The 26393-nt window shown below is 36.5% G+C and overlaps 1 protein-coding gene across 1 annotated transcript in view; it reads left to right on the top strand.

Moving 5' to 3' along the window:
- Window positions 1–550: 550 nt before the first annotated feature.
- The window catches only part of Slc12a1 (solute carrier family 12 member 1), an 81763-nt gene continuing 55920 nt past the window's right edge, over window positions 551–26393 (top strand). Inside the window, 8 exon segments of the mRNA XM_047539705.1 lie at window positions 551–970; window positions 11356–11490; window positions 11647–11722; window positions 17784–17879; window positions 19604–19743; window positions 20802–20912; window positions 23486–23597; window positions 25089–25216. Of these exon segments, the coding sequence (XP_047395661.1) occupies window positions 551–970; window positions 11356–11490; window positions 11647–11722; window positions 17784–17879; window positions 19604–19743; window positions 20802–20912; window positions 23486–23597; window positions 25089–25216 (1218 nt within the window).

Raw genomic sequence — 26393 nt, 5'->3', positions numbered from 1 at the left:
GAAATTAGTACTGTCAATGAACTATATTTCAGGCTGAGAATATTCTCATCTGCCCTTACTGTATACAACTGGTAGTTACCTTTTCTAAAAGTCGTGCTGGCTCCAACTGCATGAAATCCAAGCAAACACTACAAACACAGTAACATTTTAATGACCCCATTGGAAATTCTGTGTGCTGAAGCAAGTTCCCAGTTATTTATTACAGGATTTAATTGCTCAGGTGACAAGCGTTTCTGCACAAGTAATTTTTAGTGAAATGAACTTAAGATTGTATGTCTTATAAAAGAAAACCATTCCCTCATTCCCCAACCTTACTCAAATATAGTTGTATTCCTTGGAACAAGTTTAATTTTCTTTTTCAATGACAGCTTTGAAGAACATTCTGAAGATTATATAGGAGACAACGTATCAAGAATCTATTTATTGAGTTCATCGAAAACAAAAGCCAAGAGCTACCTAATGTAACCACATTGGTGTTTGCTTTGAGGTGGAAATTTAATAAAAACAACTGTATAGTAGATAGCTTAGTCCAAGAAATCCATTTTGGAAGATGTCACTGAACAACTCTTCCAATGTATTTCTGGATTCAGGGCCCAGTAATACCAGTCGCTTTCAAGTCAATGTCATAAATGAGAGCCATGAGAACAGTGCAGTTGTGAATGACAACAGGGACCCACCACATTACGAAGAAACCTCTTTTGGGGATGAAGCCCAGAACAGATTGAGAATCAGCTTTAGGCCTGGAAATCAGGAGTGCTATGACAATTTCCTCCAAAATGGAGAAACTGCTAAAACAGATGCCAGTTTTCATGCCTACGATTCTCACACAAACACGTACTACTTGCAAACCTTTGGTCACAACACCATGGACGCTGTACCCAAGATTGAATACTACCGCAACACTGGCAGCGTCAGTGGGCCCAAGGTCAACCGACCCAGCCTGCTTGAGATTCATGAGCAACTGGCAAAGGTAAGCTTGAAGCCACAGGCGTGTGTCCTGCCTATGTATTCCTAGGTATTCCTCCAGGTCATTTCCTCCTCTTTTTTTTTTTTTTGCGGTACTGGGGATCGAACTCAGGGCCTTGTGCTTGTGAGGCAAGCACTCTACCAGCTGAGCTATCTCCCCAGCCCCATTTCCTCCTCTTTAGTAACACTCTTCAGCATGACAGAATCAAATGAAGAGGTCTGTTCCAAATCATCCATCTTACTTACACACTGTCCCTAGTTCCCCATAACCAGCAAATGCACAAAGAGTGCTTCACAAATGTTTACTGACTTGGGATAGAGAGTTAAAGAATTAACTCTGAAAGTTAGGCAATACGTCACATCTTGTTTACAATTATAGTTATTTGGTTCACACTTAGTTAAACATGTCGAACTGAATACTAAACTGCTTACACCTTAGAACTAATTCATCCAAACCAATTGTTAAAAAAAAAAAGAAAAATTACCGTGGTTGTTTGTAGTTAATATTGGGGGGTGCCAGCCTCCAGTGTGCATGAGTTATTTTTTTATATTCTTTAAAGAAAGAGCAGAAATTTATAAGATTCAGCATTTATCCCTTCCTTTTCAGAACTGCCTGAGGCTCCCGAATGCAACTACACATATAAAAAGAACTAAATTCAATTTAAGTACAGAGGCAGCAGAAGCAACTAAACTTTTCATCATTTAAGGAACATATCCAGGGCTCCCATATCTGCGAAAACTATGAAGCAGTACTGTTTCTAAACTTGTAGCACATCATTTGGAAGCTTGGTATAGTTCCTCTTCCAAAACTTGCTCTAAGATACGTAGATGAACTTTACCCTCCTACTCTTCCATTAGACAGTTTGCAATGACTATCATTCTTTATGGAACTTAATTTTTTAATAAAAATAATAATTAGATGTCACTTATTCAATGTGACATTGAAGGTAGTTTACTCTTGCTCAAGCTTTGAGAAGAAAAAAGAATAGCTGGAACAGTTCCTTTTATATTTGTCCATTCAAAAATTCTTTTAATTAAATGATTACTCACTCTAGAGATTTTAGAAATACTGCTCTCAGGAAAAATGCTAGTAAAAGAGATCTCCTTTTAGTTTCTGCTTGTCCTTCCTTCCCCAGGGATACACATCTCCCTGAGCCGCTTAGATACCTGACTTTGAGTCCTGCAGCTTCCCAAGGAGGAACTCATGTCCTTAACCCTTCTCCCTTATCCCCTTGCCCACATATTTATCCTATGTACCATTATTGAATTGCTAAATGGCTGGTATCTTCATAGACTTAAGATTTAGACTTTATTTGGAATACTTGGTGCTTTACTCAAAAGAAGTTAGCGATGTATTTATTTCAGACAAAATGACAGCTCCATGAAGATTTTGAGAAGGAAGGTAATTGACACTCCTGAAATTCCAACCATGGTGTCACTTTCCTTTTCGGTGTGAAGGGGGAGGAAAGGACAATGGCAGAAAAGAGAAGAGGAAGAAAGAAAAGGAAAAGTGGGTTAACAGAAGAGAGCACAAAGAGTTTCCAAGATGTGGAGGGGGCTCAAAGAGAAATGTAGGGCAAGAGATTTCAATTTATATTAGGCAACAAATGAACTGAAGTGCCCCTGACACACAAAAAAACTGAAATTTTATCTCACCATACTCCACTACAATACACATAATTTTTAAAACTGCTTCCTTTGTTAAAGTGGGTACCAGAATTTAAATATTCTCATTTATCCTTTTCCTATTTACATCAAAAGAAAATAAGATATTAGTCCCCATGAGAAAAAAAAAAATGGAGTAAACTCATGTGTTCTTAGGACTGACATTCCAGAGACAGAAAAATAGCTTATTTATAATCTTTAAGCCACGGCTTAGGTAAAACTTTAAGGAGGAAAAAAAGTTCTGAAGGACTATTTCCTTAGCAAACCATCTAAATGAACACATAAGAAATATTATAGCTACATTTGATAGCTGTTTGGGATACTGCAAATAAGTTTTAAGCTCAATGCCCTGAATGATCTTCTTCTTTTTTTTTTTTTTTTTTTTTGGCAGTGCTGGGGATTGAACCCAGGGGGGCTTGCGCTTATGAGGGAAGCACTCTACCAACTGAGCTATATCCCCAAAGCTGAATGATCATTTTGAGCTAGAAAAAAGTTACTCTTTTTGATGAACTTTACCCTCACCTGGGAGATTTCAACTTCCTTAAATCATGTAGAAGTATCCACACAGTCAAATAGGGAGTAAAATTTAAATGCAACCACAGGATCTCCAGCAGGTACATTCCTGCAGCCGGGACATTCTAGTGTTGCTGAAGTTCTGTGAACCAGTATGCCTCTCCCCATGTGCTGCTCCGGGCTCTCCTTAAATGACAGATAGAGCAATCTGGGCATTCTTCAGGTTCTTTTCTTCTTTCCTGCCAGTGAAATTGATTATTTACTCCCTGTTTTCTCTCCCTCAAATAAGAGATACCTACAATGTATTTTATCTATGATGCCCCTTCCTTGAAACTTTTATGGTAATTCCTCAAATCACAACAAGAAATGATTTGTAGAAGGAACACATTGTGTTATGTTCATTCTATAATGCTCAGACACTTTACAGATTTTGTATGCAAAAAATATAAACAAAGGTTTTCCTAATAGGCAAAATGGAAAATAGATTTGAAAGACATTATTCTAAGTATCTGCCTTCAATGAAACTCCAGTAGTGATAGATATTGACAGATTTGTAGTCCCAATGATTTCAGATCATAGTTGCAAAAAATCCTTTAAATTTTCTATGTAGTAAAGAGTGAAATGCCCATCTAGGCAGCTATGAATGATAGATTTCTGAATACTCTAGTTAAAAGTGGAGAAAAAAAGCCTGTCCATTACTTGTTCTACAATATTGTACAAGCTACATAACTTGTACTTATCTTGTAAAATGCTTATGAATATGTTCATATGCATATAAAGTCTAGCACAATGACACAATGGGCAGGAACTCGATAAATACCTGTATTCCTAACTAACTTTCTGTCTGTATTCTTTTTTCAAACATGTATGGGACCTATTTTACTCATTCTGTACTCTCTTGTTTTCACCACACAATATACTTTGGGAGATCTTTCTATATCAAAACATATGTAATGCTTATTTGACATCTGGCAAGGTTTGCTCTAGTATTTTGGCTTTGTTAAGAGAATTCTGCTTCCACTATCCAACCTAATTCTTGTGGCCACCTATTCATAAACAATTCCTAACTGCAGGGCTGACCTAAATGAAACTTCTTTTCAGCCTAACTAACCACCATTGCTGTTAGTTTTTCAGTAAAATATAATTTTAAAGGATTCAGCAAAACCATTAAGCCTTCCTATCAAAGCTACGTGTTCTAATGTCTTTTAAATCAACTACGGAAAGTACAGAATACAATAATATTTTAAAAATTAGAATGAAAAGGTTATTCTTAAGGAAGTCAAACATATACAAACTGATCCAAATGAAAACCAATGGAATAACTTCACATTTGGAACACTGGTCTTGTTTGCAATTAAAAATAATTTGTAATAAGAGCATTAAGATTAACTTTAGTGTAATAATAACCAACTTTTTATTGAGAGTTTCCTGTATATCAGACACCATGTTCACACTTGAAGAAAATTATTTCAATATTTACAACAATCCCTCAAGATGGGTACTATTATTGTTGCTATTTTATAGAAGTTGAAAAGTTTTACCAAATGCTATGGGTCTTTTAGAAAAGAGAACAAAGACTAAGGTCAATAAGCTTCCAAGGTCAAGAAACCAAGGTCACATAGCTGACAAGTTGAACCCATAGTGGAATGAGTCCCGAGTCCATGCTCTATGTCACTGCTGTCAATGGTCAGTCTGCTCTCCAGTGGCACATGGCTTTGGCTCATTCAACTGCCACAGAGAATGGTGGAACTCAGGCACAATGAAGAAAATCTTATATAAGTCATGATGAGTTGACCAGAAAGCCCCAATTCATTCCTTGTTTCTAGCTTGTACCAACAGATAATATTACTTTTACTGAATTAATTACAGATCTCAATCATTTTCATTGTCATCAAAAGCATTTATTAGGCATTTATTTACAAGAGCTGCTGTGTAAAGTGAGTCGAAGAGATTTGACCTATACTCTCTGGAATTTTATAAGTCAAAAGACATTGTTATGGATAAAAATAAAGGACAGGTAGTCAAGCCAAATATTATACCACATAAATCAGTGTATTAAATGCTTAGATGAATAACAATGTACAAATGTTTTCCCTAGAAAATAATCTTTTCTAAAAATGTTTCCAAATTCAAGTTTGGAACTTCAGCATTCAACTTGGGGATATCCAAAATTAGAAATATCACTAAATTAAGAACAAAGAAAATAGACATTGAAATTGATGCCTTAGAGGCCAGTGATGATCAGAGGTCACTCCTAAAATATTTGCTAGAGTAAAACTCTGCAACTAAGAGTTCATTCTGATATTTGTTTGAGTTTCTAAGTACCCAAGGCCAGTTCCCCAGGAACTCTTGCTATTAAAATAATCTGTGAAAAAAAACAAAATATGATTAATTTCCCATTATATATATATAGTTTAGTAATAAATATTGAGTAAAGTGAGTGTTCTCTTAAAAGTATACTTGGAAAAATATTTTTTAAACTCTCAATTTTCCTTTTCACATGCCAGTTTATTGCATATAGTTAACTTCCCACCTAAGTTATCAAAAATCCAAGTCAGTCTGTGTATGAAATATGTTTTCAGATACAGCAAAAATGCTATGATTATAAATTGTGACAATCAGTGGTGATTTACAGGCAAAGTTTATAGTATGTTAAAACAAGAAAAAAAACCCTCTCACTTTCATCATTTAAAATACTCCCCTTTATCATGAACGAGTAAAAAATGTATAATCATAATAATATTGCTCAATAAGATATGGAATATAGTTAGAATCATATGTTTTTCATTCTGAAATGAAATTTGAGGACTCTCTCTGGTTCTTACTGGGATTGGTTTTAAACTAATCCAGTGGTAAGAGAGTGAGGGATTTAGGAGGGATAGATTGGCCATATGTTGATAATTGTTGAAACTGAGTAATACATACATGAGATTTATTATACTCTACTTCTTCACATGCTTGAATATTTAAATAATAAAAGAAAGTTTAAAACAATGGGGAGATCATCTAGGACTAAATATTTATGAGAATTCTATTACCTTGAAATTAAAGGCTCAAAGCTAGAGAGCATGTATAAGTAACAAACTTACCTGTTGGAACTTAAAGAATTAATATATTTAATTTCCTCTGTTTTGATGATATCTACAAAGACATTTTTAGGGATCTGAAAAAACACATTATATATTAAATAAAATAATCTTTCATTATCTGGAAGAATTTATTAGTGATTTGCCCCTTAAACTGCACGTGATTGAAGCTTCACTAGTTTGTCGATATTGAAGGAGGAAAAATCTTTTATCAAATGCTCCTTCTTTTTTAAAAGTGCATTTAGCGCTTAAAAAAAAACTTCTCTGAATCTTTAATGCCCAGGTAAAACTCTTGGTAAATAAATAATCTTTCCCTAAAGCTATATAATTTAAAATGCATTTATGAAAGGTTATGATCATTTATGGTAATGGAGTGTGAACAAACAAATTAATTCAAAGTATAAAGGAAAAAAACTGGTTTCAGGGAGCAATCATAAAACTTTTGATCTCTGAGACTTTGGTTTCAAGAGCATGTACCAGCAAGGAGTCTATGAGCCACTGGTCATAGCTCATAGTCATCAAATCCCACAAACCCTCAGCCCAAAGTCAGGTTCAGTATTTTGATGATGCACTGAGTTTATCATTGTTGTTCTGACCTAAAAAGGAGGCATTTATTAAAGAGTGAGATGAAGATTTGCTTTGCCGTGTCAGAACAGAAAGGTGGCCAACATAGAAAAATGATTTTGCCTCAGAGTAAATTATTTCCAGATAAGATTTTCAGAAAAACCCATTGAATTTATTCTCATTGGCAGCTTCCAAGAAAAATTAAGTAACTTACTGGAGGTCATACCCTAAATTAATTGCACTGTCAAAGCTAGATTCCAAGTTTCCTAGTTTGTAAGATGTAGGATTTTTCAGCTCCAACATTAGAGTAAGCAATGGAAATGGCATCTGTACTTGTATTTATACTATCAAACCTGACCAGTGAGGGGGAAAAAAGTATGCAAAAAAGTATGCGTTCAGGTTCTTCCCCCCACCCCCATAGTATACATAGTATAAATATATTTAAAATTTTGAAACTCCAGAAGGTCACACATATTTACCTAGAGGAGACTTGAAACCCTACATTGACTTTGTTTTTGAATAATTTAGAAAATGATTGCTTTACTGACTTCCACATGTGGTTGTTTCTCTGTCATGTCCTCATAGAAAATTCTTTTTACTTCATATTGTGAAGTCCTATGATAAATTAAAGAACTGTTGACTAAACTGTGACCAAAAAGGGCATTCATCAGGAAGAAATGTTCATTTAAGGGAAATGTTAACTATCCTATTCATCCTTAAGCCTGCTTTGTATTTTTTTCACAGTCATTGGTATTCTCATTAATCTAGACTCTAAGGGTCACAGTCACTATTGGTGTTCATCAGAGACCAGAGCAATTTCTTGGCCCAAACCCTCGAGTTCAGTTTCAGAAAACATGGTTCTGTTCCCAAAACTGTCTTTAAAAAAGCAAGTGACTGAGGCTATGTCTCATGGGATCCCTAATTAAACTAGGCAAAGGAAATTGTCTTCTTCCTGAATGAGTACCTGCTGATGATCTGGTCGTAAGAATCTTGATTCACTAGAATACTGATAATTTTTTTGGAAGTTTTTTCCAAATTAAGTCAAATAAATTAACCCCCCTAACCAAATAATCCCTTCAACATTCATGGATATTTTAGCACATTCCTGAATTTCCTGCCTTTATTGATTATAAATTTCAGTTATAAAAAGAGAGTTATGGGCTGGGGAGATAGCTCAGCTGGTAGAGTGCTTGCCTTGCAAGCACAAGGCCCTGAGTTCGATCCCCAGTACTGCAAAAAAAAAAAAAAAAAAAGAGAGAGAGTTATGTTTGACCCATGTAGCTGCTTTATCAATATAGAATTTGTTAAGAGAAAAATAGAGTTTTTATTTGAATTGAAAATAGCATCAAATGTTTCATCCAAAATTGACTACCTTGTATAGATCTTTGCTGTCCTATAATATGGTAGCCATTAACTACATGTGGCTAGTGAGCAGTTGAAATGTCACTAGTGCAAGCTGAAATGTGTTGTCATAGAAAATATACACCATATTTCAAAGACTTAGTATGAAAAGAATGCATAAAATATCTCATGAGTATTTTATTATACTGATTATATGTTTGAATAAAACTTTTTAGAGATTCTATTAAATAAAATATTGTATTAAAACAATGATTCAGTTCCCTTCCACAAGGTAAAGTACTACTACTATTAACAAATATTTATATAACAAATGCTAGAAATATAAAATATGATTTTCAATATGAGTTAAATACATTTTCAGAATTTTTTTTAGCTCTTTAAAACATAGCTATAGGGGCTGGGAGCGTAGCTCAGTGGTAAAGCTCAGGCTTAACATGTGCTGGGTGCTGGGATCAATTCCTGACAGCAATTATAAATGAATAAATAAACAAAAGTAGTTACTAGAAAATTTTGAGTTACATACATAACTTGCATTGGTAGCTAGTATAGACCACCAGTCTCTGCCCTGAAAAGTTGGTCTCAATTTCTTTGAATTTTATTTATCTCTATTTTACATTGGTCTGAATATATTGGCTTTTAATTATCTATGCAAATAGGAATTGAAGATGCTTAAGATTAAGATATTACTTAGGTAATTCAAAACTAAATTTTCTTCATGCTGTTTGTTTGTTTTGTGGGATTTTTGTTTGCTTCTGTTTGATACTGGAAAATTGAACCCAGGGACATTTTACCACTGAACTACATCCCCAGTTCTTTTATTTTTTATTTTGGGACATGGTACTGCTAAGTTGCTTAGGGCCTCACTAAATTGACAGGTTATCTCAGAACCTGAGATCCTCCTACCTCAGCCTCTGGAGTCTGGGCTTACTGGCATGCCCTATCACACCTGGTTTAACTGTTAATTTTAATTTCCTCTGTTGTTCAACTTCTTCACCAATACTTTCAGAAAATAATAAGATGAACTGACTTGGGATTTATTTTCTTCTTCTCTCTTTTTAAATGTGGCCCTGCACAGAGGAAATGGACTTAGAGGAAAGGAAGAGAAAAGAGATAGGAGATAAGAAAGAATAAGAAACTAAAACATCTGCTCCTATGTGGTGGAGAGCAGAGACATTTAGGTTCATTTTATGGATTCAACATCATTTATTAGTGCCTTTGTATGATAGGCTGTTGGTTGATGTTGAGGAGCAACCAACACTACTGTCCTTCTCTGATTCAATTGTCATGGAGTGACTTCTATCACATTATATTAGATTAGTTATCTAAATGTCACACTAGTATTATGAATAAAGTCTTATGGGAGAAGAAAGTTAGGTATGCATTCTTTCTTTTCTTTCTTTTTTTTTTTTTTTTTTGATACAAGGGATTGAGCCACATTCCCAGCCCTATTTTGTATTTTATTTAGAGAGAGGATCTCAGGGAGTTGCTTAGCACTTTGCTATTGCTGAGGTTCATTTTGAACTCACAATCCTCCTGCCCCAGCTGCTAAGATTATAGGTGCACCAAGCCCGGCTACATTCTTATTTACATAATGAAGGAGAGAACATGCTAGAAGAAAAGAGACAAGAAGTCAAAGTCTCTGGAATTAAATAGCCCAAATTAGAATTAATTTATAGCAGTCATGCTAATGGAATACAAAAGCCCAAAGATAGAAGAGAACATTAATTATTTCAAAATAAAGTTTTTATAATAAAAACTAAGTGTTTATTATACACCAGTCTCATTTTAGAAGGAAAAAACAGTCCCATCATTTCTTCTTAGCCAGTGATGTCAGAACATAGCATCCTAGGTTTAAGCCAATTTAGAGCCTGGTGTGGTGGCACACCCCAGTGACTCAGGAGGCTGAAGCAGGAGGATGGCAAGTTCCAGGCCAGCCTGGGGAACTAAGTGAGACCCTGTCTCAAAATAAAATTAAAAAGGATGAGGCTGTAGCTCAGTGATACAGAACCCCTAGGTTCAATTCGTAGTACCAAAAATGAAAACACCTCCCCCCCCAAAAATAAACAATTTAGATCACTAAAATAAAATAAATTCGTCCTATAATAATGATAATTAAGTGCTGAATCAAAGGGACTTCAGTGATTTCAAAACCCTCCTGGAAAAGTTGCTTTTGGGGAGCTGAGTGAGATGTAGTTTACTGAGTAAAGAACCAAGCAGGTACCAGATAGATTAAATTAAGTAGATGCATCTGAAATTATTCAAAGTCCTATCTAGAAGAGCAAATGGAGATTGAGAGCTTTTCTCAACTTTAAACAGACATTTTCTCCCCATTGAACTCAGAGACTATTGCACTAAAAAGAAAGGGTTTTTTTTTTCTTTCCCAAAATTAGGTCACCGAAAAAACTGCATAAAGGTTTTAATCATTATTTTATACTACTTACTTTTTATTCTTAGCAAGTCTTCCTGGTAGTTAGTTGGTCATGAGGCCTTTTTACCTTCTACACAATGCTAGTACATTCAACAATTCTCAGGCAAAGACACATCAACCCTATAACAAAGTAGTCTTATAGGAACTGCACTCACATAGCTATATAATGCCTTTAAACTTTTGGAGAAAACTTTAAACTACTTTTTTTTTTTTTTTTTTTTTTAAAGAAATCACTTCTATGTGTTTTTGTTTTTGTTTTCACTGAATTCTCTTAAAGACCATCTGAGGTGAGTAGAGACATTTTATTGTCATTATTTTGGGTGAATAAAATGGAGTATGGGGAAAGAATTCTAGAGACCCTGCAATACTGAGGAAAGTTAATTTTCTGGTCCTCCCAAAAAGCTGCCTAAAAGATTCTGGTTTACTCCTACTAGGCTTCCTTTCTTTCATCTCTTCTCTTTGTTCCTCTTGTGTTTCAAACTCATCTAAATTCCTACTAACTACAGATTTAAGGACATAATCTCATTAGTGGAAGGACATCCAGGTTCCATCCACCACCCCTGTAGGTTTAGCCACGCCCAAAGTCACATCAGCTGGGCAGGGGGCGGTGAGAATGGGTTGTGGGGAGGGTTATTTTACAAAAATAACCGGAAGAATGTTTTTGTTTTTGTCTTGTCTAAAGCTTTATGAAAATTGTTTTGATTTGCCTTTGAAAGTTTTATGGAATCATGTATCTGTTGACTTCAATGTTTTTGCTATCTGAAAATGCAGAATGTGACCGTGGCGCCGGGTTCAGCTGACAGGGTTGCTAATGGCGACGGGATGCCTGGAGAGGAACAAGCAGAAAACAAGGAGGAAGAAGATAAAACTGGTGTCGTGAAGTTTGGATGGGTGAAAGGTGTGCTGGTGAGAAAGCTCCTGTGTTTACAAATGAAACCCATCCACTCTGTGATATAGTGGATCCAGTGTCAGCAAGGCCTGGACATTAGAATTACAAAGATGACTGAATTTTACCCTATATTTGCTTCTCATGTCTCTTCAATGCCCCTTTTTTACTCACAGGTAAGATGCATGCTGAATATCTGGGGAGTCATGCTCTTCATTCGCCTCTCCTGGATTGTTGGAGAAGCTGGAATTGGTAAGCATTGTTCTCTTCCTAAATAATTTTTTATGTAAATTATAAACCCAGTGAGCACCTGGGTTTCACCTTTAACATGGACTATGAGATGAAGGTCACAGAAATGACTTACGCTTGAGCTCCTTTCACTTTGCCTCTTTAACAGTGTTTGTTGGAGAGGACAGGTGAGGTGTTAGCTCCTGCAAGGCTGGAATTTTCCAAATCGCCATGTAGGTAAATTTTCATGTAAATGTATCTTTTGATAGAGTTTAAAGCAAAACAGGTACACAAAAGCACATTTGTTTTAGATAATAATATTCATGTTTGGGGATATGTTGACATTTGCCCTTTATTTGCTGAACAGTGTCCCTCTTACTATGATAAGCAAAACTTCTATACCTGAAAATTACTTGTGAGAAGACTGGTGAAAATGTGACCTGACTAATAAAAGTGCTGAACTGTTGAACATTTTCCAGAGAAAATAATTGTGTTACCTTCCAGTACCAGCAGTTAGAAAACAAAGGTTAATAAGATATTACCAGTTATAAGCCTAAAATGATGGAGGAAATGACTAAGATCATGTATATAACTGATGTTATTTTTTTCTAAATGGGAAAATGGAAGACATGGATATTATTCTAGGAGTGATTATTTAAGTTTTTAAATTGCTGTATTCCATTTAAAATATTATTTCTTCTAGCAAATCTTTTTTTGAGAGCATATTAGTAAAATTTATATAAAAAATTTATTTGATACTTATTTGATATTTTATCAAAGATCCTGATTTAATGTAATAAAAATCAATGATGTTCTATTCTGTATATGTGAAATACATCATGGATTCACTTTTGAGGGAAGACTTATAAATCATGAGTATCAAGAACATAGAAATTCAGGACTGGGGCTGTCACTCAGCCGCGGAGGCTTGCCTACCATATGTGAGGCACTGGGTTTGATCCTTAGCACCACATATAAATAAATAAAACAAAGGCATTCTGTCCATTTACAACAACAAAAAAAAAAAAAAAAAAAAAAAAAAAATTTTTTTTTTTTTTAAAAAAGAACATAGAAGTTCAGATGTGTTCTCAGAGACTACTCCAGAAGGTATCTCAATTCATGTTTAAAAAGTAGTTAGTGACCATTTTACTGCCTTTGCTCCTCAAAACTCATACAGAACCACCAGAAGACTAACTCAAAAAACGAAAGAGCAAAGTTGTAAATTGAAAAGTGGAACCAGTTCCCATAGTTTTTCCATGTTTCATGTTTGGCAACTGCTAAGTTCCTGACAAAGGGCTGCTTGCTGGTTTTATGATGCATATCAAATGAATGCGTACAGCCGCAGGGTCTAAAATAAGTATATGCTGTTCCATGGAAAATCTGCATCTTAATATTGCCAAGGTTTTGCCTCAGGGTTTCATGCAAAATTAGGTTTTTAAGGGCAGTTTAGTAACTTATTGAGATCATCAAGAAACATTACTTTGTTTGGAGGTGTGAGAGTAGCCAAGGGCAAGAGTAATTCTTTTTAATGCAACTTATTTAACAGCCATATGTTTGGGCAATAATCTGAACTTTAATCAGATCTTACATTACTCTTCACAGTTAGTCCAACTTCAAGTTTCTTACAAAATTGTAAAATATGAAGAATCTTGTTTTCTGCTGAACAATGTATTACACTTTCAGACATTAGTGTTGTTTTAATAAGTATACTTTACTAAAGTGGTTAAATCACATATTCGAAGTGATTGGAGTTCTACCCAATGGTTGTTCAGTGAATTTTCCTTTGAGTGGAGGTTTACAGGTTTTGTTTTGTTTCATTTTTTTTTCTTTTCTTTCTTTTTTTAATTCTCAGAAAATAAATTTTAGTGAGTAGTAGAAACTTCTTATCAACCATGCTGTTTCCTTTGTTGTAAACCTAAAGTTAAATAAGTAAGTCACCATTTATTCCCATTTGGGTTTTCTGTCCTGGGACAGAAAAGAAATAAATACAAGGACTTTTTTCTTGCTTTGGGGGGTAGTTTGGAGATGAAATCCTCACACAAAATATTCAAGCCTAGATCTTGTGGATAAAGCCAGAAGGAATCTGGAACCAGCAGCAACAGTAGCTACAGCCCTGGGGTAGCCATTCAGGGGCTCTGAGTTCTGGCAGCTTTATTCCTAAAAGCAAATGGAAGGAAGGGCTGATAATGCCATCTAGCTGTTCTCTGTTTCAGAGACACTGGCTGAGGCAAGATGGTTTCCAGTAAACTTACCCATTTGGCAGGTGAGATGGATGTGAAAGGCAAGCACGACCTGAAGCAAGTCACTTATACCCTGTGAGCTTCACTTCACATCTAAAATTTAGGAATCTAGGTTAATTCTTTCTCAATCAGTTCTTTGAAGATAAACCTAAAGGACCTTGCTGAACAGGCAGACACAAGTTGAGATAAGCTGAGGGTAGCTTAGTCATCTTACTGTAGGGTATGCAAGAATTATCTGAGAGGTAGGTTAGAAAATTGCAAAATATTGGGATTCACTTTTAAAGATTCCAACTCAGTAGGTCTGGGCATTTTTAATAAGCACCCCAGGCATTTCCTGAAGCAGACTGTTGGAGGGCCACACTCTGAGAAAACAATGAACTGAATGTTTCCTATGCTGTCTTTTACCCTGGGATTTTATGTGTGATGAGAGAGAAGCAATTCCTCTCTATGTAAGAATATAAGCCTTGTTCTGAGATTTCAGGACAATGGCTTACAGAAATATATACAATGTAAAAAGATAAATTTAGAATTTGGGGGGAAATAGAGGCAAAGGAAAATATGGATAGGGAAATAATAAAGTTAGAGTAGGTTTAATGTCAAGAAATGCAAACTATATGGCCCTGTTATAGTTTCTGGGTATGTTAAACATTCAATCTTAAACTTCCTCAAAACAAAGTCAAGAATAAAACAAAGTACAGAGGATAAAAATAAATCACATTTAGTAGTGCAAGGACCTGAGGTCACATAGTGTATAAAAGTGATGCTTACCACAGGATCCCTGCAATAGACACAACACATTTAGTGCAACTGTTTCTTAAAACCGCTAGTTTTTAAGAGTCTGCAGAGGCCAAAGCAGTATAATCCAAGTTTGCAACTTTTACCCCACAATTAACCTCTTGCCACTGCACTTTATCCTGCAAAATAGCCTAGAGACTCCTGCTTGATCCACAGTATAGCTGGGAGCATCTCAGTATTTTTGCCTTTAACCACCCTTCACTTTCCCTTTTATTGGGGCATCGCCAGAAAGATCACAGCTAAGACATTCCTGGGGCAAAAGAGCCTACCATCAGCAATTGCAGAGCATCTGCTTTATGTATGGGAACACACCAAACAGCCCAGGCCAGAGCATTCCCGGTGGAGCCGGAGTGAGTGCAGCGTCCGTGATCCTACAATCTTCTCCCTGAATTCTAGGTCAGCCTCCACTGGACACGGGGATTGTAGGAGAGGGAAATAGTTTCCCTCTTCCCACCTTAGGCTCATTGCTTGTGTCCCTAAAAATTAAACTATCCAAAGTCAGATCAACAAGAAAAAACAAATAGAAGTTTATTAACATGTTCATGGTGCATACATGTGAGCACCCAATAATAGGTGATTCAAAAAGGATGATTAGAACATGAGCTTATATATCATCTTAACAAAAGAACAATAAAGCTGTGGGAAGGTGGCAAGACAAAGGAATAAGATTTTTAGTTTCTGGGGTGGCAAACTGAAGGAAGCTAAGTAAATGGAGAACTACAGGAAGATAAGGGCTGGACGGTAAGGTTTGTGTGCATTCTTGTGATGCCTTCTGTAAGTTGAGCAGAGTCTGAAGTTTTGTCTCTGGTCATTAGCTTCTGTCCTTCCTAGTGACTGGGGAGGACATTTACAAATATATATCCTGCATTTAGGCAAAGAGGAAAGGACAGAGAACTCTTCTGGTGTCCTCATCTTGTTACATGTCTTTAACTAAAAAAAAAAAAAAAATTATGCCAAAGCAGTATATTCTGGCATGTTCTGCCATCTTTGAGTGTTCTAAATAGTCAGGCTTTCCTCTGAATTCTGGCTCTACCACTTTCTTCATTTCATTGTACTCATTGATCTTCTGAACAGTAAGATGCTCTAGGGCAACTTTTTTCATTTCATTTTACTTGTTCCTTGAAGTTCTCACACTACCTACCACACAGTTAGATATATTAAAGGCTTTCAATAAACAATAGCTTTTATGACTGTTGTACATACGATGAAAAAGTAGTACACTTGATTATGTTCTGCATTCTAGGCACTATGGTAGCAACTTAACATATGCATTCTTTCTAATTTAATTGCCATTTTTGGCTCAGAAAATAAGTAACTTGCCAGAGGTCACACTGCCAATAGTTAATGTAGTTCGATTTGATTCTTTCTACCTTACCCCATCTGTCTGATGAACAGTTTGCTATCCTGTATGTAATTTTCCACCCCTACAGGAGCAAATGTACCTAAAAAGAAAGTTACCTGGGAGGAATCACATTTAATCTCCAGTTATATTAACAGCTTGGGATTGTATAGATCCATTTTTATGTTCATTGGTGTCTAGAATGTCATTAACCACGGGGTTCGCATTACATTTTGACCCGTTTCGGTTGTTCAGTTGCATGCAATATAGCTTTGCACATTTTAGCTCTTGAGTTTCTTGGAAACTGACAGAAAACTTCAAAGCTGAGCATTTGCTGTTTGATGATTTCCTGGTCAACTTGTTATTCTCAAATGTGGTCCTTCAATGATGACCTTAGGTTTGCTAGCTTTTATGCAAATGACCCAATAGATTGTTCCACCATTTAATTGCCTTTATTTTTCCTCTCTCAACTGAGGTCTTGGTGTGATTATCATCGGCTTAGCCGTGACAGTGACTGCTATCACTGGTTTATCCACCTCTGCTATTGCCACAAATGGATATGTCAGAGGAGGTAATTAAACTTGTGACCCACAACATCATTTGTAAGGTAAAGGCAACACAGGCCCTAATAGCTCACCACTGACCTTTCTGGAGTGTTTTCAAAGGTAATACAAGTTGGTTCCTTTTTTCCCCCTCCCCCCAGGCAAAGGGATGCAAGAAAAATGGAGAAGGATTTAACCTTTGTCAAAGCCCCAACTTTCTCATTCAGGTTCCTCTGAAGCAAGAGAGAAGGTCAAATGTCATGTTTTCTCTTTTCACAGCCAGGGTAGTCTCTCTCCCAGGACACCAGCATAAGTCAACTTTTCCTTTCCAGGGCTGCATTTTAGATTGTGTTTACTTTTGGAAACCATCCTTCATCATAATGAGTGGTTCTCTGACTTGATCTTTATGCCAGGCATACCAGTTTCTCCTCAGCACAAGAAACCCCATCGGGGCCCAAGGCATGGACCTGGAAACTCAAATTAAAAGCTGTATAGTTTGCAGCAATAGGGAAACCAAAGAAGAAAAGTGATATGTAATATCTTTTATCTTTCATTGCTAACAGGTCTTGGAGTTCTCATAATTCTTCTTTCCACCATGGTAACTTCTATTACTGGGTTGTCAACTTCTGCAATAGCAACTAACGGGTTTGTTCGTGGAGGTAAAATTTCTAAGATATCTAATACCCTCATCACTTGCTACCGGTAGGCAAAAACTTTTTATATGCTTCTTTTTTATTGGAACAAGGACATAGCTCTATATCCTCTAAGCCTGACCAAGTGTCTGGAGGATCCGGGTGCAGAGGGAAGCATCAGGTATGGTGAGTATAGTCCAGGTCTCCTCTGGTCAGCTCTGGTAGCCTTTCTAATGGACCTCCCTGGCACATTGCAGGTCATGCTTCACAGATGTACAGATTCCACGTGAACATTTTATTTTGCAGGCCAATCTACACACGTACTGCTGGTGTTTCTTAGAAATGGACTCCTTGATATGGCTTCAGTTTTAAAGTTTAGTACATTTCAGGTCCTTCCTAGACCTCCATGGAATGGGATCTTTTAGCACATTTCAGGTTTTCATGGGGAGACTGACCCTTCTCTGACTGCTGCATTCTGAAGCCCTGGTGACTTATCTCAGTTCTGGAGCCAAACACCTTTCTTGGGGGATTTTGCAGGTCTTGGAGTCGTCATCATTGGCCTGAGTGTGGTGGTGACAACACTCACAGGTATTTCTATGTCTGCTATTTGCACAAATGGAGTAGTAAGAGGAGGTAAGTCAATTAATTTACTTATGATTAAAAAGCTTAGGTTACAGAGTAATGTTTAGAGTTGGTTTGATACTGGAAGTGAAATTTTCTTGTTGCTAATTAGCCTCCAAAGTTTTAAAACAAACCAAAATAACCAAAATTTAAACAGCAAGGCAACATGCTTCTCAACTAAAATTAGGGGATCTACAGAAAAGACCTCTTTGACCTAGTTCCTGTGATGAAACATGTTTGTTTTTAGAGAGACCATTGTTTAGTAAGAAAGTATGAAATACAGCAAAATATGAGGTCTCTTTGTACATGGAAGATCCCTGCTGGTTCTCTCTCAGGTTCCCTTAGCATAGGTATTCTACAGTACCCTAGCTGACATGGTTGGTGATTTCCCCTCAATAAATCACTCCTGTGCCCAGCCTTCAAGGTTCACCCCAAACAAAATGCTTCTCATGGCCAACAGGCATGGGAAGATCATCAAAAAGAAAATAAAGACAAAAAGTTTGCAAGCTATCCAGCAGCAGGTAGGCCTAGGCAGATAATGAAGTGGATGAAATTCATTATTGTTCTTCTAACTTCATTTTTTCCCCATCCTCTTCCCCTTGGCTTTTTGGGTCCTCTCTTTTGGGTACCTTATCCAGGTCTCCCTGTTCAGGGCCTTCTAAAACACTATCCCACCCACAAAACACCTCCTCTCCCAACTTCTGCCTGACTTATTTTGACCAAGCCTACCTATGTAACTGGTTAGCTAATTTGTTTAAGGAAATAATATGGATTTGCTCCACCCAGATAATACATTACATTTTCAGAGAAGACTTCGGTCACTTAACCCAAAGCAGTCAGTTACTCTAGTGAAAGAAATTCCTTCTCAGTATAAGGTGATTTGGCTGTTTGTTCAGTGCTTTTGTTTAATGTCATTTCCACGTCAACTGTGCCTACCTCCAAGACTACTTCAGTGTAGAAATTTGTTGCAATGATTTTTTAATAATCAGAGGTCTCATATAGTCATTAAAAAAAAAAATCCATCACTAACTTGCTCTAGGTACAATGCAAGCTGTTGATCAGTCAGTTCAGTTTTTCCTGTACACTGAAGGGCTCAGCCATGGTCAAGGGAAAGGCAATTGTTCCATACCTTTCCTGCTTTGCCTCCCACTTGGTCCCCAGTTATGGTATTTGGCAATCATCATGCCTTGTTGAGCTAAAAACAAAAACCAAGTCTGATTTTTAGAATGAGTAACATGTAGCATTATATTCATACCTTGTTTTATGCAGCAAGTATATCCCAGAAAATTTTATGCAACACAAAAGGAAGTTGAAAGAATAAAGACAAACTTCTTCCACTTCATTTTCTTTCTAGGTCTGTTTATTTCTAAAATTTTTGGATATAAGGTTTTATTTTATCCCAGTCACATTATTAATTTGAAAACTACAGTGATTTTTTTTAAAGACAAAGTATTCTTCTTATAAAATTTCTCACTTGTGGCATTTTTTTTACATTTAGGTGTCAATAAATTGAATTTCACTAAGTCAGGATACTTCTATTGTAGATTATGTACAGAGAACAAAGAATGACTAAGTTATTCATTATGATGACACAATTTCTAAAATTATTAGGAAACTATCATGCTTTATTAGAATAATTAACATTTAAATTTTTTCAGACATTCAAAATCATTTGATCATGTAAATTAAATTCTTAGCATTTCCACAGTATAAAACATGTTTATCTCTTATTTCAGGTGGAGCCTACTATCTTATTTCCAGGAGCTTAGGGCCTGAGTTCGGTGGGTCAATAGGCTTGATCTTTGCTTTTGCCAACGCAGTGGCTGTTGCTATGTATGTGGTGGGATTTGCTGAAACTGTAGTAGATCTTCTTAAGGTAAGTAAGGATTTTCTTTATACAGCCAAGCAAGATAATTCATTTCTTTTTCAGGACCCTAAGTGTTATGGGGATATTATTATGGTAAAATGAGAGGGGAAGAGTTGGATATGGGGAAAGAAGCCCCAGACATGGCCTCAGAAGGTCTGCCTTTGAGTTCCAGCTTTCACTTTGCCAACTGGGAGACTGTGGACCAGTTCCACTATTCATTTGAAATGTGTTTTCCAAATCTATACAACGGGCTAATAATACTGTTCTATGTATTTCCCAGTAGCGTGGTATAGATTAGATGAAATGATGTACGTGAAACTGTGTAAAATATGAAAAATCAGATAGTCATGATTCAGCAGTCATACTTCTATTATGCTTATAGATTTCTAAAGGAAAAGAAAGTTCAAACATTAGAATAACCTGTTGCAGAAAACTAGGCATTTTCTAATTTTAGATGCCCAGTTTAGGATGGTATATGTGTAAGCATGCTAATTGATTGGCAAACCAACTAACTTGGGATCTTTGTCTTGGGGTAACAATGGTGCTCACTGAACTCAATTAATAAAATGATCTGTATTTGAAAATTAGATGAATCAATGAGCATCTACGTGCTTTGTAAGACGTGTTATCTCCAAGAAATGCATTATTAGGTTTGTGTTGTCTATTCTTAAATGGAATAATACTTAATTTTCCAATATTAACATTGTTAACCCACTCATTTTTATTCCTCAAGGATTTCCCCTGATATCCCAAAATAATTAGTCATTCTTTGAAACAAAGCACAATATATGTATATGTGCATTTACTTAATGTTACAGTAGCTTTAAAAGCTATGACTAGACTGAATCTCTGAAATTTCTAACTCCTAATCTTGATTATTCAAGGCCTATTAGCACAGAAAAAAAATAAATAATGATAGGTTCTTTATCTTCTCAAATGTATGAGCCCTTCATTTTTCTAGTGGTCCCAAGCATTAGTGTACAAAATCTCTTTTTACTGTTAAATGTTACAATAATATCTATATGCAAAAAGTTTAATCTCTAATCATTAGTGATTTTTCCCCCCAGGAGAGTGATTCAATGATGGTGGATCCAACCAATGACATTCGGATAATAGGCTCCATCACAGTGGTGATTCTTTTAGGAATATCAGTAGCTGGAATGGAATGGGAAGCAAAGGTGAATTTCTCAAAATCATGTTATCAACAACTGTGGATCAGGTTGTGAACAAATTGCAGATATCAGGAGGACCCCATATTCAAAAAGAATTGCTGCTTGCCATGGTGAAAGGATCCACTTAATGCTAGATGAAACCTCAAGCCCACAAAGCACCAAGTTCCATCATGCCTCACAGTGTCACATGATTGGCCTGTGCTTTGCCCTTTGTGTCATCCCAGTGACATAGCCACCAAAGTTGCTTCCACCTTCATGCACAGACCACTTATAATCCTAGCCACAGTGCACACTGGAAGCTCACGTCTTGACCACAAGTCCTGGTATTCCTTTTCAAGTTGCCCATGGGTGCTAAAACCCAAAAGAAGTGACATTGTGTTGGGAAAAGGTAGCAGAGACAGAACTATTATTTTCCTCTGAAACCCAGTATTTCACTAGCAAATTTTAGTGCGTCATAGGCTTTGAAACCAGAACATATCTGAATTTAACTGGCAGTAAAGCAAATAGTAAATTTCTGAATGACAGGGGACATGTCTTGTACTTCTTTTATAACTCCACACAGGGGTCAGTGCCACTGAAAATATTCTGCAAGCCTGGAGATACAGTAACTGGTCCTCAAGTGGTCACCAGAAATGGAAGGACAGGCATAGCCTCCCACCCACATAAGGGAATAGGAAACATTCCAACATGGCATCTATTTGTGGGTTATGCACTCACAAGTTAAGCAATATTCACACATTAAACAGTGTCTGCCATGTGCCAGGCATTCTGCGAGGTACTGGACCTTCAGTTATGACCAAAATAAGCACAATCCCTGCCCCAGTTCAGCATCTGGTCTATGAATAGATGAGTAAGAAAATAAGTAAATAGAGAAACAAATAGAAAGTGGTAAATGGTGTAATAGACTATGAAGGAAATAACAGGACACTGAGATATTAGAAAATAACAAGGGGGCTGGGTGTATAACACAGAGGTAGTGTGCTTGCTTAGTCTGCCCAAAGCCCTGGGTTTACTCCCTAGGACCAGGAAGAAAGCAAGCAGACTAGCAAGCAAGCAAGCAGCAAGCAAGGGAGGGAGGAAATAACTGGACACTGACTCTAGATTACTTTATGCCCCAAGGGACACTATGTAGTTCAACAGCGGTAGAGGGTAGTATTTCAAACTCCAGCTCTGCAGCTAAAATGCCTAGATTTGAATCTGGTTTATATCTCTGTGATCTGAGTAAATTATTTAACTTAGCAACTTAATGAGACCCTGTCCCAACAAATAAAAGATGGGGTGGGGGTGTGGTTGAGGGATGCAGCTCAGTGGTAAAGCACCCCTGGGTTCAATCCCCAGTGCTCCCCCTCAAAATTAGAATTTAAAACTCTCTCCGTTATACTGTAAGCCCTCAGTGAACATGAGTGCTAGTAGTTTAGATCAAGTGGCCAGGAGAGTGCTCTTTGAGGAGGTCATGGAGACTTAAAAGATGCAGGAAATGTAGCTATTTCCTACATCCTTGAAGAAGACTAGGGTGAAGTGAGATCCAGCCAGAGGAAACAGCATATGTTGATGCCAAGCCGGTACACAGTTGAAATGTTGGAGGGACTGAAGGAAGACCATTTGGCGAGTAGACTGCACATTGAACACACATTGGCAGCCTGACATTAAGGGCATCATGGGAATTCCATGAACTATTCTGTTCTCTGGTAGACCTGCAGTAGAAGAGGAAGAATTAATAAGTTCTCTGCCTAAAAAAAAAACTCAAGTCTGTACAAGTTAAAACTTATGGCTCCAGTTACATTCCTGGAAAGCACTGTAGCAGTTACCCACCTACTTCTTGAAATGTTCTTAAAGTGTCACCTGCAAGTACCCAAGCACGTACTCCAACTGAAAATGCAGCATCTACATCCAAGTAGAAGAGTGCTTATTAAGATGATAGTCCAATTCTTGAAATCTGGTTCTAGGAAAGTCCCTGTGTGTTGAGAGCTCCTCTGATTCCTCCTCAGGGTTTTTTGGCTGTTTGTGATATTCGGCAGACAGTTGCTGTGGGCGTGTGTCATCAAAGCAGTAGACAAGAAGGCTGCTGGAGCTGGCAAGGTCACCAAGTCTGCCCAGAAAGCTCAGAAGGCTAAATGAATATTACCCCTAACACCTGCCACCCCAGTCTTAATCAGTGGGGGAAGAACAGTCTCAGAACTGTTTGTCTCAATTGGCCATTTTAAATTTAATAGTAAAAGACTGGTTAATGATCACAATGCATCATAAAACCTAAAGAAGGAAAGGAGAATGTTTGTGGACCATTTGTTTTTTTGTGTGTGGCAGTTTTAAGTTATTAGTTTTTAAAATCAGTACTTTTTAATGGAAACAACTTGACCAAAAATCTGTCGCAGAATTTTGAGACCCTTATAACAGAAGTTTAATAAAAAAATAAATAAATAAAGATGATAGTCCACAAGAATGCACTTGTCACCGACAGTAGGTAATAGAGCCTTTCCAAATAAGCAGATAGTCTTTCTCCAGTGGACAATAACTTCTGCAATTATGTGAAAAGTTGTTAAATACATCTAATTTGATCTCCTTTCACTTTGCCATTCCAGGCTCAAGTGATTCTTCTGATCATTCTTCTCATTGCTATTGCAAACTTCTTCATCGGGACTGTCATTCCATCCAACAATGAAAAGAAGTCCAGAGGCTTCTTCAATTACCAAGGTACAGGTGACAAATTAGTTTCTCCTCAAGCCATGCTTCTTCATTGCTCCCCACATCACTTTCCTTATCCCCTAATCCCAGTCATCAGAAATCCAGCAGAGCCCAGAAAAGAGACCATACTGAAGTTAGATTTGGAAGAGCCAGGGTTGAGATTTAACCCCTTTGCTTATCAGCTGGACAGGTCACCTGATGTGTTTGGTTCTCAGATTTTCCTGCTAACTGTGTGAGTAATAATAATAACTTCCTGAGGGGATTTTGAGAAGTAAATGAGATAGTGGTTATGAAAGTGTCTTGTGAACCTTAAAATACTGAACAAATTGTTGCTGTCAAATACTGAACAATTTGTTCAACCAGTGCAGAGCACTAGAGTCAAAGAAAGACATTTTTTTTCCTTTTTAGTATATTTTTTGGCATCTTACCTTGCTATGGCATTACTAAGTTGAACATCACTGTCAAGTTTTCAAGCATGAAGATATATAGGGTTACTTAGTGTAGCATCATGTGATAACATCACCAAGCATGAAATTTGACCTCTCTCTCCTATTCTGCTCTAACACTCACTTGTTCCTATCTTTCCACTCTGGCTTACTCAGGAATCCACTGCTGAGTTTGTTTTGTATTGCACTTCATTATTTGTTCAGTTGTCCATATTTGTTTTCTTTTTTTAAAAAATCATATTACCTCTATCTTCCTGTATCTCTATCTTGTTTGTTTATCTATCTCATTTGCTTTGGACATGAACATCCTTTTCCTTTCTATTCTTTTCCCTCTTTCCCATTCATATGGTATTTTTTTCCAATGTTTTAAATTTTCTTTCCTTTTTGCATCTGATTCTTTCATTCATCATTTTCTCCTCCTTTTCTTTTTCCTCTCTGTTTTTCTTCTAGATTGTTTCCTTTCACTTAAGTAATATGATGGCAACCTGTGAGATAGTATTACTTTATGGACAAGAATTTGTAGAAGGATCTAAGATCCGTACTCTGCAGCAAGAGGCAAAGAGATTAGAAAATGAGTAGTAACATTTTAAAGTGGCCTCATCCTCAGAGTTCTCCTATCATTTAAATTTAAAAGCATAAAAAACAGAGTGTTGCTTGTTTCAGGTATTTATGCATGTGAGAATGTAGTTGTGGGGGGCATGGGTATGTGTGAATGTGTATGGTATATTTGTGAATGTGCCAGTGTGATGATAAAAGAATTCTTCATCTTCTCTTTCAATCTCTTCAAGATTCAAAGAAGTCAGACATCCTGGGTCTCTGTTGACACAAAAATTACTAATTTTTCAGAGTTAAAGCATAGAGATCTAAAGTCTTATGATATACATTTTGACTATTGGCAAATACTAACAGATTTATCAGGAGTACAATAGCATCCTTAAGTTCATTTCAGTTAGACTCTTGAGATGTATTTGCATTTAGAGTTATAGAAGTCAAAGGTTTTCTATTCTGAAATTTAAAAAGTCTGCATGATATTTTCTTGTAATTTGTGTTGTAGCCTCAATATTTGCAGAAAACTTTGGACCCAGCTTCACAAAAGGCGAAGGCTTCTTCTCTGTCTTTGCCATTTTTTTCCCAGCAGCTACTGGAATTCTTGCTGGTGCCAATATTTCAGGAGATTTAGAGGTATGCTGTTTTCTCTGCTTTGTAGTTCATGGTAGTACAGTTGATGGGCAGCCCAAGGAGCTACAGAGATTAAATGTGACCACATTTCCCTACAGATTCAAAACTATAAAATTTCTGCAAGGTTTCTTGGCTATTTACAAGTTCTCTCTTTTAATGCTAAATTTGAATTCCTGTTCCAATAGTTCTTCCAAAGTCTCAATTAGTGATATCAGAAGAAATGAGTATATTGGCGTGATGTCATTTTTCCAACAAAATGAATATAGTTCATTGAGAAACTATCCAAACCATCCCTTATCTTTTCAAGCTATAATTAATAAAATGAAACATTTAAGGAAAAGCATAAACAAAACAAAACAAAACAAAAATAATAGTTACTTTGTGCTTCATTCATATTATCCTGTTAAATACTGTAAGAATCATTATATTAGAATTTTGGTTTTAATGTTTTTATTAAAGATCACTAACAGTGGCCAAAATAAGATAGGAGTTTCTTTTTCTAGTGTATAAATACTTGAATTCATAGATCATTCATCAGAAAAGAAAGTTCTGCTTTAAAAGGTAGCCCAGGAACTCAGATGAGCTCTCTTATTTCACTATTACATTAGGGTTTGCTCTCATCTGCAAATGTATATCTGCAAGGTCCAAGAAGACCAATCACTTCCAAAGTCACATTTCAGGCCACAGGCAAGGGCATAAGAAAGTAGAAGGCAAGCAATTCCCAAAATTTGCATGTATCTCTTCTACTGGCATTCCATGGGCTAGAATTTAGCCTCAAGACCTTCCCTAGTTGCAGAGGAGCCTGGGAAAAAGAAAGGAGGAGAAAATGATGAATGAAAGAATCAGATGCAAAAAGGAAAGAAAATTTAAAACATCGGGAAAAAATACTATATGAATGGGAAAGAGGGAAAAGAATAGAAAGCAAAAGGATGTTCATGTCCAAAGCAAATGAGATAGATAAACAAACAAGATAGAGATACAGGAAGATAGAGGTAATATGATTTTTTTAAAAAAGAAAACAAATATGGACAACTGAACAAATAATGAAGTGAAATACAAAACAAACTCAGCTGGGTACTATGTGCCCAGATAAAATTTGAAGGAGTTCTAGTATTTAAAGGAGAAAATTGAGGATGGATATTAGGGGGAAATAATCAATATCTTTAAAGAAAGAGAAGAC

Source organism: Sciurus carolinensis, chromosome 2, assembly GCF_902686445.1.
Source record: "Sciurus carolinensis chromosome 2, mSciCar1.2, whole genome shotgun sequence".
Lineage (NCBI taxonomy): Eukaryota > Metazoa > Chordata > Mammalia > Rodentia > Sciuridae > Sciurus > Sciurus carolinensis.
Note: the sequence above shows the minus strand (reverse complement) of the source record. Positions and strands in the feature narration are given on the sequence as shown.